A 19206-nucleotide genomic window follows, 5' to 3' on the forward strand; every position below is an offset into this window, starting at 1 on the left:
ATGAGAACGATGGCTTCCATTTTCGCATTGCAACTTTTCAGGACTAGAAAGCCTGCAGTTTCTAATAGCTTGGATTCCCCATCGATGATGTCACTGGTGGATGGGTTTCTGAACTGCCCACAGTCCTCCTATGAGACACAGACTGAGTAGAAAAAAATGGTAGCCATTTTATCATGATTATTAGTGGGGACTAATATACAGTATGAAGATAGGTTGAAAAGTGGTGAAGTGGTCCTTTAATCTTCTTGAGGTTTTCGAGGTTCAAGGTTGTACTTTATTGTTGCATCTTGTGTACAGGCACATAAGAGTAAAACGTATTTTTGGTTTGCTCCCATCAGACAATGCAACAGCAAATCGGTAATATAACATCAAACAGGGATAGCTTAATCCATTTTGGGCGGGAACCCCTTTTGGTGTTAGCATTATGTTATGCTTTAGCTATTGAAAAATAGCAGATCTACAAGCTCATAGCGCGCCACCGAGTGGCGCGCTATGAGCTTGTAGGTCTGCTATTTTTTTTAAATCGAAGAACGACTGACATAGAAACATAGCTTTTTCAGAAAACTGTCAGGATGTAGAAGACATTTTTAGAATCTAATCTCAGGTCAAAATGGGTTAAAAGACAAACATGTAAAAGGCTGCATTGTCCGAGAGGAGCACAAGACTGTACTGTACTGTACTGTACTGTACTGTACTGTACTGTACTGTACTGTACTGTACTGTACTGTACTGTACTGTACTGTACTGTACTGTACTGATACACCTGAAATCATCATATATACAGTTAATATGTATGTGTGTGTTAGGCTGCACAACAGTGACACACAACCAACCAAATGCAATTTCCGTGCTCAGACACAGCCACCCACCCAGCCAGGCAGGCACACACAAAGCTACTTAATTCTTGTCTTGCCATCTACGCTTATAAATGTAGCTAGGCTATTCGGACCTAGCCTGGCTAATAAGCCAGACCGAATCAGCCGTTGGCAAAAAAAATTGCCTGCCGGCGGATTACGGTCTGGAGAGGCTCAATTGTACGCCCATTTCCTACACCAGAGAACTGGTGTGGCCAATCGGGACACGGTATGCAATATGGGCGGGCTTTGGTACAGTGACGTTCAATGCTTGAGACCTTTGACTGACAGTAGTTCTGACCAATTGCGTCAAAGAGAAAATGTTTGAACCCGCCCCCCGGGAAACAAGATCCATACACAGCATCTCCAGACTCAAATACCACACGACAGTGTGATTTGAGTCTGGCTTATTAGCCAGGCTAATTCGGACTTATCTATGCCAGCTACGCTTATAAGCGTAGACAGCCGTTTAATCCATATATGAACGCGCCGTCCGTCTGTTTACCTTTCAGCATTGCTCCGGGTAGAATAGCCCTCCTCCGTCACCACCAGAGAAGCGATTTATAAATCCAGCTCCGTTGAGCCTCCATTATAACACGATTTTCAAAGTGCCCTATCCCCAATGGTTAGAGAGCCGGCGTGCACCCAACGATCATAAATCATTTGTGATTTTGTATCGCATCGATGAGAAACTGTAGCTGGTTGTTCTGGTAAATGGTGCATTTATATAGCGCCTTTATCCAAGGCGCTTTACATAGATTGTGCATTACATTCACCCATTCACACACACATTCATACACCGATTGCGGCGGAAGCCGTGCAAGGCACCAACCAGCACATCGGGAGCAATTTGGGGTTCAGTGTCTTGCCCAAGGACACTTCGACATGTAGACAGGAGGAGCCGGGATTCGAACCGCCGACCCATGGATCATTGGACGACCTGCTCTACCTCCTGAGCCACAGTCGCCCCTGCTTCTCCTGTCGCCCCTGTTCTGCTAGCTAAAGGCTGTGAGCTGTGTTGTGTGGTGTCGTTCCACTTCCGGAAGCCCCCACCTTCCTGTTTAACCCGGAAGGACAACAAAGCTCCATAGAGCGGGCCTGGACGGGCGGACCCTGGGGCAGTACAACCATGCTAACACTAGGGGCAGCAAAGGAGTTAAGGAAGTGGTTGCACCACTTAATCGTTTGCCCGCCAGGAACATAGGAATATTAACACGTAGAATCTTGTAGCCTGCCACAAACGGAAAAGCCTTTTTAACAGCGATGTATTCATTAATGCATGTTTTAATACGATCGTATCGAAATCTACCGTCCGTTAGCTTTGTTATGCTTCTGACCCAATGGGCACGGCCATTTTGAAAATGCGCGCGCATCCACTTACATTGCCGGCTCTGTTTTCAGACGGCTTTATCTCACAGAAGCGACATTGCAGGGGTCGCTTTGTCCCAGACAAGCGTTTTCAACGGCCTGTAGCAGGCGCTGTGATACTCGCGGTCCACTTTTTCCACCACCGACCGAGAGAACAAGCACCAGCTTCGTCAACACACACGGAATGGTTTCATAGTAAAATGCGATTACGGATATTTGGCTCTTCAAAGTAAGTGTCACGCGCGATAAAACCCTGGCAGGACGCGACGGAGGGATTAAATAATGGTAGCGGTAAATGGGTTAAAAATGTCTTGTAAATCCTCACAGTTCCCTTTTCCACCAAAATAACTTTGGTTCGAGAACTTTTTCCGTTCTAGATTCTTGGAACATTATGGTGCCACTGAACCGGCGGCCATTGTTTTGGTTCCAGTTCTGAACCAAGGTTTAGGGTTCTGAACCAATTGATTGTCAGTAGAAACACTCTTTACTGATTCAATATTAGGCGGGAAAAAATAACCGAACCGGCTCAACCCCGGTGGAAGAGGGCCCAGAGAGTCATGAGTTGCATAACCTACTGTGCAGCTGTTCACAAAAAGATTAACTAACTTTGCTACTACAGGGAAAACATGCACAGTCATGTACGTAACATATGTTACTATATTTGTACTCTTTGGTTGCTCTTTCTTGCACTCTTTATTCTATCCCTTTGTTTTCTGTGCATGCTGTCAGTGTGTCTTTATTGTTTTGAATGTTACGCTATCTATGCTGCTGCATTGTCTGAAAGAAGCCAAACAAAAATAGGTTTTACTCTTATGTACCTGTACACAAGATATAACGCTAAAGTACAACCTTGAACCTTGTGCTTTTCAAGGGGGTTAGCTTGCTGATATACGGTATGACTCTGGCTTTCTTTTTTTCTTTCTTTTTTCCCCTTCTCTTTTTTTGTAGTCTCTATAAGTGAGGGCTCCTCCTTTGAAGATTTGACAGAAGAGAGCAGAAAACTGGCCTGGGCAAACATGGAGAATCTGAAAGTCATCAACAGCCACAAAATCCACAAAGAGTGAGTAAAGTAAGGAGCTTATGGGGGATATTCTACGAAAATATATATAATGTAAAACAATGCCATGGCATTTTTCTTTCGTTAAACCCCCAAAATGCTAATGTATAATTCAGATAAATAGGAACTTTAAGTATACCACTGGCTGGTTCCCATTGATCCAAAGACAGAACATTCACAGATTGATTGATTGATTGATTGATTGATTGATTGATTGATCGAATAAAACATGCTGAAATAGCAGATCTACAAGCTCACAACGTGTCACTTTGTGCCGCGTTGTGAGCTTGTAGATCTGCTATCGTCACTACCACCTAAACATTTTCTAATTCATGGGGATTTTGTCAATTCCCAGGGTTGTGACTGGCATCGCTGTGACGCAGGACGGATCGGCCATCTTCTCCACCTCACAGGGTCTGGAAAACATTGTTATGTTTTATTTGATGCTCGGTTTGAAGTCAACAGTATCATGTGTGGAGGACTTGGTGGAGGGCATTTGAAAACGAAATTAATTAAAATCTAGCACGTGGTGCGCTACACACCAGTGGTTCCCAGACTTTTTCACGTCAAGGACCCCCCAAATTTACACTAATCAGCCCTCATTTGAAAAGGTATGCCAGGGACCCCCATAAGAGAAGGTTTTTACGGCTCTAGCAGAGATTCTCAACCCGTTTAATTTCAAGGACCCCCAATTTAACCCATTTAGGCCTGACGTCGAAATTAAATAAAATGTGACCAGATTTGACTGAGAGACTGCCATCGCGCAAATTACAGCTTTTCACCAGAGGAGAAATACTTCCCCCAAAATGAGTTAATAGCACAGGCAGACTCTTCACATACTAGAGCATGTCTGAAATAAGTGTCAGAGCTGAAATCGACATGTAAATATGAAATATGAAATAAATGCCCAAACATGTAGCTAGGTGTAATGTTAGAGACCACATAAGTGAACCTTTCAAGCCTGTTTTCTCAACTCGCTGTTTCTCATTACTCTATAAGCCATATCTCCAAAACTGGTGGGTCAAACTGAACAACCAATATGTCAATATGATTCCCTGCTTTCATATGACATGAAAAAACGAAAATTCAAAAATATCCAATGGCAGCCCCTCAGTCAAATGTAGTCACAAATATCCTCTAAATCCTCCAGTTTTCTGAAATGAATATTTTCATGAATTTTCAAAAATAGCAGACCTACAAGCTCGTAGCGCGCCACTCGGTGGCGCGCTACGAGCTTGTATATCTGCTATTTTTCAATAGCTAAATTATAACATAATGTTTAAAACACCAAAATGGTTTCCCGCCCAAAATGGGTTAATGGCATTTCTATCTCTGGGACCCCAAATTATATTGTAAAATCTGTGTTCATTTAACTCTGAGTGTACATTTGTTGTGTACCATTTGTACACTCTCAGAGTTATATACCCATAAGAGTCCATTTGATTCCTAATTATCGTTTGGCTGGGGACCCCCTGGCACTCCCTCAATGACCCCTGGGGGTCCCCGGACCCCAGTTTGGGAACCACTGCTTTACACACACAATTCCCAGATTATGTCAAGACTAAGCCTAATAATGTTTGTTTACTCTTATTGTCACCAAAAAAAACCTTGTAGGGCCACTTCACCCCTTTTGCAACCAGATCTTATCTTATTTTAATGATGTTTGAGAGACAAGAAACACTTTCCTCCGGTTCTTTATACGGGTAATACGTGTTTTTAGATGTTTTAGTGTTTCAAAGTGCCAGTGATGTCACACGGACACTGGTCTCACTTCCTTCCTGGACTACATGTTGTCTCAGTAAGACAAGGTGGGGTGAGTGCAGCAAAGCATTATGGTCATTGTAGTAATCCAGCAGTGAGACACTGAGTGTCCGTGACATCACAGACACTTTGAAATACTAAAATATCTAAAAACACAAATTACTCACATAAAAAAACCCAGGAAAGTGTTTCTTGTCTCCAAAACATAATTCAAATAAGATCTGGTTGCAAAAGGGGTGAAGTATCCCTTTAAAACCTTAAATTTATTAGCAGCAAAACAAAGTAATCTGACCTCCTACTGGAATCGATGGCTACAGTAATGTGGGACAATGCCTCAAGTTCTGGATATGATCATATTCCATTGAATTGATTGATGATTTTAAAATAATATAGATTTGCTCATCAGAAATGTCAGAATCAGTTCTTTCTGAGCGGGTGTTGGGTTTCTCCCTCTGTAATCGGTGCAGCATTGATCTTTATATCATTGTCCTTTCCAGATTCAACGCTCAAAATGTTTTCCAAAGAGCTAAATGATTTCCAGAGAAGCATGTCTTTCTCCAACATGGTACGCAGCAGTGTTTGTTACTAGGCATGTAACGATTCACTCAACTCACCAACGATACGATTTTTCACGATATTTTTAACAAAAAAAGATTTCCAGAAAAATTACATTTCTTTTTAAATTTTATATAATTTATCTTCCTCCCCACATTTTTCATTTAACTACATTGCAAAATAAGTAGCATTACTTTTGACAGTGCAGAAACATAATTGCCTTCCTTGATGTATTAATGAGCATCAACGACCATCACCTGGGCACAGTCAACTACAGAGTTACAGACACACACAGCTCCTCTCTACAGTGCTCTACTACTGAAAGTGACTCAGTCTCATTTCTCTCCAAAAGCACTTGAATATGATTAAAGCTCACATTTCACATCACACACCATAATTCACTAGCCCCCCTAAAAAAAAGTTTTTTTGATTGTTACATGCCTATTTGTTACTATACTCTGTTTATCTCTCTCTCTCTCTGACTCTCTCTCTCTCTCTCTCTCTCTCTCTCTCTCTCTCTCTAAGAAGTTAATGAGACTTGACCATTCTTTTCAGGCGTTATCGTCATGTCTGATGCTTCCTGATGATAAAACGGTGGTGTGCTCTTCGTGGGATAACAACGTGTAAGTACTTAACACACACTTGGTGTGACACTGGTCTTGTTCCCATTGACACATGCATATGTACGAAAACAATGAGATCTAATACAGTGTTTTACAACTTAACCCATTTAGGCCTGACGTCGAAAGAAGCAAAGATTTGAGTTCAAATGTTCATTCTGTAATAATATATATTCAAGATTTGAGGCACGTTTTCACGATTTAAAAAAAAATAGCAGACCTACAAGTTCATAGCGCGGCACTCGGTGCCGCGCTATGAGCTTGTAGATCTGCTATTTTTCAATAGCTAAAGTATAACATAATGCTTTAAAACACCAAAATAGGTTAACCCATTTTAGACCTGATGCCTTCTAAATCCTAACGGTTAAATCTGAAACTTCTGAAAAACGTATATTTCTATGTCGGTAGTTCTCAAACCTTTTCACGTCAAGGACCCCCTAAGATCATAATATGTGCCGCAAGCCCACAACGCGACACTTTGTGAGCTCGTAGATATACTAGGATTAGGGCTTTTTTTTATTGATATTAAAAAAGGGGGAGGGGGGGGGGGGGGGTTTGGCCTCTCCTTCTGCAGTGTACTCCTTGTGTTTCGCGCTGCCGTTCACTTCCTTGTTTGCGGCTCTAAAGACGTGTATACACGTCCAAGGCCACCTGCGATTTGATTAGAAAGGACGTATATACACGTCCAAGGCTTAATTAGTGTTAACGGTGTGACCTGTGTGTGTGTGTGTGTTCCTTCCTTTCCGGGTTTCAGGTATTTCTACTCGGTGCCGTACGGCAGGAGACAGGACACCCTGATGGGACACGACGACGCCGTGAGTCAGATGTGCTGGCATGACGAGCGCCTGTACACGGCCAGCTGGGACTCCACTGTCAAGGTAACCCATTTTGGACTGAGGTCGATTAAAAAAAAAGGCTTCTAAATCCTAACATTTTTCTGAAAAACCTATGTTTCTGTGTCAGTGGTGCTCAACCTTTTTCATGTCAAGGAGACGAGAGTGTTCACTTCCGGTTCATTTCTGTATCGGTTTCCTAGCAACCTAGTACGTTGGCGTAGAGCGAACACGGTACTGACTAGGGGCGGATATCGCCAGGTACCTGGCGATGCGATTACATTCGGTCACGATTCGATTAATCCCGATTAATCCTGATTAATCGGGCTACGTTACGATTCGATTTAATCCCGATTAATCATGATTAATCACTCACTGTTAATCACTCAGTCACTGTGTGACTAATAAACAAAGTGCTTTCTAATGATTATGAATATATATATTATTTCACAGTGCACCTTTTTAACTCAAATCTTTGCTTCTGGGGGGGGTCCATAGAACAAAATATTTTCAGATGGGGTCCGTGGCCAAATACAGAACAGCAATAAACAGATGAATCGAACACTCAGGCCAGCTCCTCCCCGTCAAACTCTTAGAAACATTAATGAGTTTGTACAAGCATACAACAAATATATTTTAATAATGACATAAGATGTCATGTCATTAACAAATAAAGAAATACATGGGCAGGATTTCGGTTGACGTCAGCAGCACTCTGTCAAATTGTCTTTTTTCTTTGTTAGGACAAAAAGGTGCTTTTCTTTGTTTCCTTATTCAGGGATTTAATTTTCAGTTACTGAAGTGTCATTAAAGGAAGCTTGGGGTCAGTTCTTGAGACTATATATGTTGCACTTTTCTGTTTGTTTGCACACATTAAGGAGCATTTGGTTTAAAGTGTATGGCAACATTTTGGATTGTATGACGTTGAGGGGACACGGGAACTCGATACAACTCACAAGTTGTGCAAGTTGTGTGAAAACAAATACAGTGGGAACAAGATGATATTGCCCACTGACATCCAGAGATGCAGTCAAGACAACCATCCCGATCCCGAACACACGGACACAGCCGTGGCCCATGCACTCAGAAAAGGCGACTAGAATTACGAAGTCCATCGGCACTTTTATTGCAAAGGATTTACATTCATATTCGGTCGTGGAGACTAGCGACGGATTCCAGGCCATGTTATGCACTTTGGAGCCACACTACATCGTCCCATCTCGGCCACATTTCACAGACGGTCGATGATGTGAGTTTTATCGAGTTCTCCTGTCCCCTCAACCTCAGTTACAATCCAAAATGTTCCCTTTCTGTCATCTTTTTTCTCTTCCCCTCCGCGTTGGTAACTCGTTCTGTTTTGGTTGTTGAAAGCTAAAGCGTGTGCGAGCGCTGTGTGCGTCACTCTAAACGGTCCGGTACGACGCGGCAGCGCAGTCACAGATTAGTTCCGCCCTTTTCCTCCGGTAAAAAATAATAATTATATAATCGATTTTTGACATTTGTGCATCGATGAATTATCGTTCATGACAGCATCGCGATTAATTGGATAATCGATTTTTTTTTTCCCCCACCACTAGTACTGACGTCAATGGCGGTTAATGCGTTAACATTCCCTACTACCAAACTACGTTTTTTTTTTAAGGCATTTTTTTACACTAGGTGGCGGGTCTTCGCTAACCTATGAGTCACAGTTTGACTATCGTTCATACAGAGATCCAGGAGATCACGTGGTCGCTAGTTTTGTATCTCCTCACCATGTTTGCCCAGACAGGCTATTTTCAATGGACCCAAACTAGGAACGGATGGTCGCTTTGACATAAAATAAAATAAAAAAACACTAAAGTACAGACCAGGTCGCGGGGGAAATCCCTTCTCATTTGTCCAGATTACATAATTTAATCGGGGTATGATTTTACTGTCTTTGCTTTTTTACAAAAAAACGTGTTTGTTTTATGTCGAAGGTTTGGCAACGTGACGTCTCGAGTAACAAGAAGTCTCAGTTTGAGTTGCTGGGCGAGTTTGAACACGATGCTGGGGTGAGTGCAAGAAGCGTTTTTCATTGAAACTTTAAAAACGTACATTACAATCACCAACACTACTTAACTACATGAACATAACATCATCATTCATCATCTGTTTTTACGTCTGGAGACAAGACGGATGCGTCTTCTGCTGGAGACTTAGATCAGATCTGAACCCATTTCATTTGGCGCTAGGAACGGGGCTGTAAACTAACCCTATAAAAAATGGGTGTCATTAATTGCAATAGCAATTAATAATTTTTATCCCACGATTTTGTAACTCATTTGTCACCCCTGTGTCAATTATCTAATGTGATCCTGGGCTCTACACACCCTCCGCCAACCTGGGGAGAGCAACGGACTTGAACTCATGCTTCCTTCATGCATGAGTGTCCAAGTTGCTCCTTTTACACCTGACAGGGGGGAGTTTCCCTGGTTAGACGTAGCGCGTGGAAGGAACCAGTTCCTTTCCCCTCCATCAGGCGCCCCGGCTGGCCAGGGGGAGGCAGTTTAGAGACCAGGATTACTGCATGTTTTTTGTGACGGTACCTACCCTAGCAATAGCAATTAATACAATAGCAATGGCAATGGGCCAAAATTCCACCAAATAAATGAGCCTTCTGCTTTTCAAGCAGCTGGCAAAAAACCTGGTTTTCCTAGGGTTTAGGTTGACGGGTATTCCTCTAATGTGTTTGCAGGTGAACACCATGGCTCTGAATCCAGCAGGCACTCTGCTGGTGACAGGGTGTAAGGATGGGACGGCCACCATCTGGGACAGCAGTACAGTCACACCTCTACACCAGGTCCAATGTCACTGTGGGACCATCCACCACATCTCCTTTAGTCCAGGTATCTGTGCACAAACACCCGACACGTAGCCTCGGAAACCCAGACGTTTTTATTTCCAGGGAGAAAAAAAAAGTCTGGGTCCGAGTCCACTTCAATTCGGCATAGAGTAGCGCAAACATCGCTCACTCTCCGCTGATTTCTGATCGTCTGCACCTTTGTTAAATTGACACACGCACACATGTACACACACACACACTCCTCTCTCTCTCTGTCACTCTAAGTAATTAGTCTCATGTCGCGCAGCTGCGCATAGTTTCTCCCGGCGGATCCTGCCGGGAGCTGCCTATGCCATAAAAAGCATAGTGAGTTCCAGGCTACCCGACACGTGACTATCAATGCTGGCTGATGTCAGAGCAGAGAACTGCTCAAAATAATGTAGAAATGTGTCTGGCAGAAAAGAAAAACGGAAAAAAGGGGGAAAAAGCCTGCAGTTTCTATTAGCTTGGATTCAATCGATGATGTCACTGGTGAACAGGTTTCTGAACTGCCGACAGCCCAACTATGAGACACAGACTGAGTAGAAAAAAAGTGGCATTTTATCAGGATTATTAGTGAGGTCCTATTATATGAAGATAGGTTAAAAAGTGGTGAAGTGGTCCTTTAAAGGAGAATTCCATGCTAGAAGGCTTTCTTACCTTTCTTTGTAGTCGTTACGTCCCCACCAAAGAGGTCCAGGTGTTTTGTGCAAAAACTCCGTATTGGCTATTTCCCCTACCATAAGCCCTCAATGAATTGCATTGAATTGAATGGGAATTGAATGGGGCTATGGGGTGTTGTGCTAATTCGCTTATTTCCATCGAAATAAGTAGTAAAGTGTGCCGCTTGGGATATTATTTACATTATGAAGAGAGGATATACAAAAAAAAGAAAATTTTGAGCGATGGAAATAAGCGCAAATCTTTGAATATATATTCTTTCAGAGCCAACAATTTTAACTCAAATCTTTGCTTTTGGGGCGTCCCTGGAACATCATAATACATATGATACTGGGGGTCCTTGAAATGAAATAGTTTGAGCATCACTGACATAGAAACATAGGTTTTTCAGAAAAGCTGTCATGTTTTAGAAGATATTTGTAGAATCGAACTTAGGTCTAAATGGGTTAACAGGACATACTCTATATACTCCTCTAATACTTCCCTCTATAGAGCGTTGCAGTCCCGCCCCCTTTCATGGCCCAGGAAATGAAACCCAATGCATTTTTCCCATAGACATTTCAAAAAGTATTTATTTAAAGACGGTTACGCCGCGGACAAAGCCAACTTGAGTCGTGACAACTCAAGACAACACAAACAATATTTTGGACCAAACAAATAATTACAAAGGAGAAAAACAACAAAAAAAGTGTTGTAACCTGCCGTTTTTTTCTTCTTTCTAATTATTTGTTCGGCCCATGATTTGTCACGACTAGAGTTGGCTTTGTCCGCGGCGTAAACGTCTTTAAATAAATACTTCCTGAAATGTCTATGAGGAAAATGAACGGAGAATAATTTCCTGGGCCCTGGTAGGGGGCGACGCTCTATACTCCTATGTGATTTTGACTATGTCAATTGTATTTCAACAAATACTTAATGCACCAAACCTTTAATGCACAAAAATAAGTAGTCCCATCCCAAGTGTAACTTCCCTTAAACATTGTTCTTCGTGGCAATCAAATATTCAGAAGATGCAGTAGTCATAAATTGAGTCCAATCTGCTATCCCTGGTGTTTCTTAATATCGGCTGCAGTAGTGATAATGCCTACTACACTCACTAATGCGTGTTGTGCCTTGGCGACCCCTTGTGGCAAAAGTGTGCAATCTCCCAGAAGACAAAACATTGGAGATTCTGGTAGTCTTTGTGCCAACCATTCTCCAAGTTTCCTCAGTAGCTCTTTCCAAAAGGGTAATAAATTCCACAGGACATTCCCAAAAGGCATGTAGAAAATGTTCCATTTTCTCTCTTATATTTTGTCTTCTACCAAGCCCATCCTAAACAGCTTCACAGGAGTACTATACACTATAGTATATAGTACAATCTATGTAGGATTTTCTCTCTGAGTTTATGTAAAGATTTGCACACATGAGCGCTATGAGCTTGTAGATCTGCTATGTTTTCAACAGCTAAAGTTTAAAATCATGGTTAATGTGGTTAAAAGCTAACGTGACACAGATGCGTCCTCAGGTCTAAATGGACTGTTCCCTGTGACATTGCCTCCTCAGACAGTCGACACATCCTGAGCGCGGGCGCAGACTGCTGTCTGAAGGTGACGGACGTGCAGTCAGGCATGGTCATCTCCTCTGTGAAGGCCGAGGAGGAACAGAGGTAAGATCACAGTGACACTGGGCTCATCTTAACCCATTTGAACTGAGATCAGATTCTAAAAATGTCTTCTACATCCTGACAGTTTTCTGAAAAAGCTGTTTTTCAAAAATAGCAGACCTACAACGTGAAGAGGGGCGGCGAGATGCCGTCTAGAGCAGGCGTCTCCTCCAGGTTTTTAAACAGCTGGTGGATGGAAATGCCGCTCGCGCGTGGCTAGCAACTTGACGCGTCGGCCAGAAAAAGTTGCAGTTGCAGCTGCGTGCTAGGGCATTCACTTCTAGTCATTTGTACTAGTTGACTAGTTGCCTAGTTTACTAGTAGACTAGTTGTTTAACTACCTATTATGTAAAATAAATAAAAATAAAAATTGTACATTTAAAAACTGTGTACATTGGTGACTAACTATAATCTACCTGATCTTGAGGCCTACAAAACTTTGTATTTATTTTTCTTATCAACTAGTGAACTAGTACCAACAAGGTCGACTAGTGGATTTACTAGTCGACTAGTTGAATATTCCACTAGTTGCTTAAAGCCCTACCGCGCTAGCGGCTTTTCCTTCCGCCAGCTGTTTAACCCATTTTGGGCGGGAACCCCTTTTGGTGTTAGCATTATGTTCTGCTTTAGCTATTGAAAAATAGCAAATCTACGAGCTTGTAGGTCTGCTATTTTTTGAAAAATCGAAGAACGACTGACATAGAAACATAGCTTTTTCAGAAAACTGTCAGGATGTAGAAGACACTTTTAGAATCTGATCTCAGGTCAGAATGGGTTAATACTTTTGTCTGCGGGGGTCCACAGGTGTTTCTGCTGGGACGGGAACAGCGTTCTGTCCGGCGGGCGGTCCGGGGACCTCTTCATCTGGGACCTGCTCAGCAACACGGTGACCAACAGGATCCCTGGACACTCGGGTACATCAATGCACGCACGCACCGACCTTCCACACACTCTTAACTCATTGCCCGCCAGATTTATTTATCTCTGCGTTTTAGCCCTTGCCACGATCTTTTCAGAGCGAGCTCTTAGAACAAAAAAACTCACGGGCCGTGAACGGGGGACGTAAAGACGGCTGTGTGAATTGTCCCGCCATCTTATTTTAATTCACCCGAAACATAACATTTTGTATCCGCGGACCGCGACCAGTGACGCTTTAACTATGAATGAATTGATTAAAAAAAAAATCTGGGAAAGGTATCAATAAGCTTTGGGCTTGTCGAGCCTGTTATGGAGCATAGCGGCCCATGACGTCATGTCTAAAGTCTAAACGATCAAGACAAGAGGCGATCAAGAAATAAATCTAATCACTAGGGCTGTGAATCTTTGGGTGTCCCACGATTCGATTCAAAATCGTTTTTTTTCGATTCAACTCGATTCTCAATCCAAAAACGATTTATTTTAAAATTCAAAGGCATTTTTTTCCAGATTCAAAGATTTTCTATTCAAAATGATTCTCGATTCAATACATAGTATTTCATCACAATCTACTCCAGTCTTGAACTGAAGTGACTACAGTAACTTGAAAATGACATGATGATGTTTACTGTTATTAGGGTAAGATTACATTTCATATCACAGACACCATGTAGTGAAAACTCCTGTAACTGTAACAAAACAACAAAAAAAAACGATTTTTGGAAATTATGAATCGATTTTGAATCGTTCATAACGGAATCGCGATTCTAATTCGAATCGATTTTTTTTGACACCCCTACTAATCACCCATGCTGGCACAAACATGTCGGTCTAAAAGTGTATTATTGATACCTGCCAACCAGCGCTGCCCGGGGAAACGAGGAGTAGGAATTGTATCCAATATAGCGCCGTCGTCCATGGCAGCTGTGGTAACTGCATTTGTAACTGTACTCACCGTAACAAATAACTAACATGTTTTACACGTATGGCAATAAAGGCTTCTGATTGGCTTACTATTGGAAACGCTGCATTTTCTTCAATATTATTTTCCAAAAGTAAAAAAGGTCACTTGCCTTCTGTCTGTTAGAAAAGTACTATATTTGAAGGCCCTAGTCAAATGTAGCTGAAGAGAAATGGAGATTGTTATAGTAATTAGAGTGTGTGTGTGTGCGTGTGTGTGTGTGTGTGTGTGGAGCAGGTGCGGTCACGGCCATGTGGATGAGCGAGCAGTGCACGACGGTCATCACGGGAGGAGAAGACAAACAGATCATCTACTGGAAGTCCCACTTTTAAACCGAGAGGCCTCGGACTAGAGAGCAGTGATCGATCGACTGCACTGCACACACACACACACACACACACACACACGCACACCATTCTCCAGCCTGGACATGAGTATGAGCTGTAACGCTTCGTCTGCCAGTCTGAAAGCAGCATTGCGGTTCGTTCACACCAGTTTGTTATGGTGATGATGAGGTATTTGACTTCATCAATAAAATGCTTAGCTTTTTCCTTTTTTTTTGTTGTCTGGAGCGGCACAAGTATCGAGAATCGCGCATATTGAAAAATGTTTTCAGATTTTTCCGCCTACGCGAACAGAGTGTGTGTGTGTGTGTGTGTGTGTGTGTGTGTGTGTGTGTGTGTGTGTGTGTGTGTGTGTGTGTGTGTGTGTGTGTGTGTGTGTGTGTGTGTGTGTGTGTGTGTGTGTGTGTGTGTGTGTGTGTGTGTGTGTGTGTGTGTGTGTGTGTGTGTGTGTGTGTGTGTGTGTGTGTGTGTGTGTGTGTGTGTGTGTGTGTGTGTGTGTGTGTGTGTCGCGAAATGACCTTTCCGCTGTGGATACTGAACAAACTGAATGAATCAGTATTTCCTTTTTTTTCTGGTGTGAATGCACCTTCATTCAAACTAGACGGCATTGTTTTTTTTCTCTCCGGTGTGAATGCACCTTCATTCAAACTAGACAGCATTGTTTTTTTTCTCTCCGGTGTGAATGCACCTTCATTCAAACTAGACAGCATTGTTTTTTTTCTCTCCGGTGTGAATGCACCTTCATTCAAACTAGACAGCATTGTTTTTTTTCTCTCCGGTGTGAATGCACCTTCATTCAAACTAGACGGCATTGTTTTTTTCTCCGGTGTGAATGCACCTTCATTCAAACTAGACGGCATTGTTTTTTTCTCCGGTGTGAATGCACCTTCATTCAAACTAGACCGCAGTGCCCGAGTCTGACTCACTCATTTGAACCTGATGAACGTTCTTCAAATCCACCAACTTGCTGTACTGTACTACAGTACATGTTCAGCATGGCCGCGGGAAGATATTTACAGCAGGAGGTGCTGAACGTTCAGTAGGCCACACGCCTCGTGCACGCGCATTTCCACGCGGAAAAGTGGCTTTTACGTTCCCTCTCACGAGCAAACTGACACAGGCAATTTACCAGAAATCTGTAAAATTATTATTATTTTTCCCCTCCTGTCCGAGGGGGGGGGGGGGGGGCTGTGCCCGGGGGGAGGGGGTGCTCCAGCCCCCCCCCCACCCCCCCCCTACTTCCCTCAGCCATGATGTTCAGTATCAAATGAAACCGCCATGGAGAGCCACTGACCAGTGTCACTTTTTAACGGCGCCCGTGCAGTCAGAGACCAAAGAAAAGTACTTTCAAGTCGAATATCGTAGCATATTATTGCCGTGCGCAGAATTAAACCGACGGACGCGTTCAATCAGTATTGCCTATAACCACGTAAAACCTAATGGTCTACTTTGATGTACGAAAATAGGAACAGTCGATCTACAAGCTGTCGTGAGCTTGTATAGTTCGGCTACCTTTCGCCGAATGTTCACCTGTTGTTGCAGAATGTTTGCCTATCGGGCCCAGAATAGGAACGCCAGGGGGTTCTTGTGGTTAAGGACGGGTAGTTGAGTAGTTCTCAAAGCAGGGTCGGGGGTGGGGGGGGTCCAGGGGGTCCCTAGGGTGGTCCCTATAGCAAGGAAAAAGTAGTCAATATAGCATAAAAGATCAGTTAAACCACTTTAACCCTATATGCACCAGCTATTTAAAAAGAGACGATCTGCAAGCTCACAACATCCCATGGCGCATTGTGTGCTTGTAGATCTGCTATTTAAAAGGGATCCCTGACTAATGAGACAAATCTGCCTTAAAACATTATACTCGCCTCCTCAAACTAAAATAAAAAATAAAAACACCTTTAATATTTGTATTTCTTTCATAAAAAGAATCTTTCACTCCCGTGGCAAGTTGATGATGTCATATGGCCATGTGTGGTCCAGCCCTATGGAATATATGGAATGCATATGCTAATAAAAAGTATTTAAAATGTTGCTTTGATGCTCATATTATCCTTAGGAAGTATTACGTTGTTGTTATTTTTAGCATATGCATTCCATACAGTCCATAGGGCTAGACCATATTAGCCTGGCTAATAAACCAGACTAATATCACACAACACTGTCGCGGTATATCAGTCTGGGCTGGCTCCACTTGGATTTCATTTCCCGGGGCACATTTTCTCTTTGACGCAATTGGTCAGAGCTACTGTCAGTCAAAGGTCTCAAGCATTGAACGTCACTGTACCAAAGCCCGCCCATATTGCATACCGTGTCCCGATTGGTCCGACCTGTTCTCGGTTGTAGGAAAGAGGCGTGCTACTGAGCCTCGCCAGACCGTAATCCGCTGGTAGGCAACTTTTTTTTGCCAACGGCTGATTCGGTCTGGTTTATTAACCAGGCTAAGACCATATGGGCATATGATATCATCAACTTGCGACAGAGCAGTTCCATTGAGTGAAAGATTCTTTGTATTTATGAAAGAAATAAACAATTTGTATTCATTTTCTTAGTTGTAGAGGGCAAGTATAATGTTTTAAGGCATATTTGTCTTATTAGCCATGCAGGCACCCTATAAAAAAAACGTTTTTTTTTTAAAGAAATTTGAGAGAAAAAAGAAAAAGGAAAAAAAATGATATATTTGAAAGATTTTAACAACACAAATCTTGTATGGGGGTCCCTGGCACAACATATTTTCAGATGTGGGTCTTTGACCAAATACATTAAAATTAACTTTGGGGACACAAGTTTGAGTTCATGCAATGGCTTCCGTTTCTTCAGTTTCTGTGGTTAACCCATTTTGACCTGAGATCAGATTCTAAGAATGTCTTCTACATCCTGACAGTTTTCTGAAAAAGCTATGTTTCTATGTCAGTCGTTCTTCGATTTTTCAAAAATAGCAGACCTACAAGCTCGTAGCGCGCCACTCGGTGGTGCGCTATGAGCTTGTAGATCTGCTATTTTTCAATAGCTAAAGCTATTGATATTTTGGTTCTTTCTGTGGGCTTCACTCGTATAAAGACTATTGTGTGCATCTGTTGTGTATCTTATTATGACGTTACATTGTTTCTCTTTTAAAAATGATTTGTTGATGCTTGATTCAGCCGTCTTCGTGTCTCTGTGTTTTATTCCACGAAGCTTCCGTTCCGTTGTTTCGTCAGAACTTGGTTCTGCTGAAGAACAATAAATAATGGCATTGACCAACGCAAAGCATACCTCTCTGTCTCTCTTACTATTAGCCCTCGTACGTCTTAGAGATAACTATTTAATTTTGTTCGCTTTGTACCCCAATGTACACATTTATGTGTACATATCCTACTGACTCAACTGCCACTGAGGAGCCCCCAACGGGAGGATGTCGAGCCACCGCCCTACTCCTCCCGCCCAACACTCCCTGCTGACAGGTGCACTGCCCTGGCTTCCGTCATGGTCATGTGAATACAGGTCAATAGGCTCTATGCACACACGCCATTTTGCAAAGAATCTGGGCCCCTTTCTAACAGCCAGGGTGCTGCTACAGTACATGTACTCAAGTAATGTACTTTATTTGTTTATTTAGTCGGGACGGTGTATATTGATGAACATTACATTATAAATGCAGTGTAAATATACCAGATTTAGCAAAACATACTAATTTCCATCTGCAGTCCCCAGACATCAAACAATACAAACAGGACTGACATACAGGACATAGCATACAAATACCTAGTAGCCTACATTTCAAACGTAATAAGACTAGTAACAATACAAAAATAAGAAAAGTTAAACTTATTTACTCTATTTTGGACTAAGCGTCATACATGATCACAAAAGTGGAGATCTCCCTCAGTGTGAGAAGCAGCTCATTCCTGTATTGACAACCTTTTATGGACAGTACATTTTGACTGAAGGTAGACTTTCTGCCATGGACCTCACAGACACCCCTGAATGCAGACCTGGGGCTCCATTTTCGTCACCACTAAACCCCTTATCCCTACTTCTTTGCCTTTTTTTTTTTACTATTTTGCAAAACATTTTTGAATAGTTAAAATGGCCAGTCTGCAAGCTCACAACGTGTCAATGTAGATTGGCTAGTTGAACGATTCAAAAATGTTTTTCAAAATAGTCAAAAAAGGCAAAGAGGTTTAGGGATAAGGGGTTTAGCAGTGTCTAAAATGGAGCCCCTGGTGTCATACCCACTGTCTCTTTTTATGTATAAAAATGTTGAGGTATTTGCACTTTGCTTGAGTGTGTCCAATTTGTAATACATTTACTTCTGCACACCACTCTCAGATCCAAATAGAGGAGACTAAAAAAATAAATAATTATTAAAAAATAAATGAAAACATTAAATGAAAAACCACGCCCCCCTCACGGTATTAGAAGCACGCATGCACACACACACACACACACACACACACATACAGACACATACAGTGTAATTGTTGTTACCTACCGGTAGGCTTGTTGTACCTTTATGTTTGATTACTTTGTCTAACATAACTTTTTTGTTTGTTATCTTAGGTGATAACCATGTATAAGCCCTTTATGGATATCTTTTTTCACCTGCACTTATTTTCTCTTTCAAATGTTATGTTTTTATACTGTTTTTGTATAGTGCGAATAAAAAAAACGGGGGAAAAAAAACAATTTTAACATTTCACGTAAGTTCACATTCTCTCCGCAGTCATTGTCTGATCTATCTGATCTGATTTATCCTAATCTGAGTTCCCAGAAGTTTAAATCTATCCATTC

The 19206-nt window shown here is 42.1% G+C and overlaps 1 protein-coding gene across 1 annotated transcript in view; it reads left to right on the top strand.

Annotated features, from left to right (window-relative positions):
- The window catches only part of nsmaf (neutral sphingomyelinase (N-SMase) activation associated factor), a 49130-nt gene extending 31446 nt beyond the window's left edge, over positions 1–17684 (top strand). Inside the window, exons 22-31 of the mRNA XM_079489943.1 lie at positions 3171–3282; positions 3635–3693; positions 5538–5605; positions 6151–6218; positions 6970–7093; positions 9010–9084; positions 9768–9918; positions 12120–12222; positions 13024–13133; positions 14333–17684. Of these exons, the coding sequence (XP_079346069.1) occupies positions 3171–3282; positions 3635–3693; positions 5538–5605; positions 6151–6218; positions 6970–7093; positions 9010–9084; positions 9768–9918; positions 12120–12222; positions 13024–13133; positions 14333–14427 (965 nt within the window). The 3' untranslated portion in view covers positions 14428–17684. The remainder of the gene's footprint in view (positions 1–3170; positions 3283–3634; positions 3694–5537; positions 5606–6150; positions 6219–6969; positions 7094–9009; positions 9085–9767; positions 9919–12119; positions 12223–13023; positions 13134–14332) is intronic.
- Positions 17685–19206: the final 1522 nt, after the last annotated feature.

Source organism: Electrona antarctica, assembly GCF_951216825.1.
Source record: "Electrona antarctica genome assembly, chromosome: 20".
Classification (NCBI taxonomy): Eukaryota; Metazoa; Chordata; class Actinopteri; order Myctophiformes; family Myctophidae; genus Electrona; species Electrona antarctica.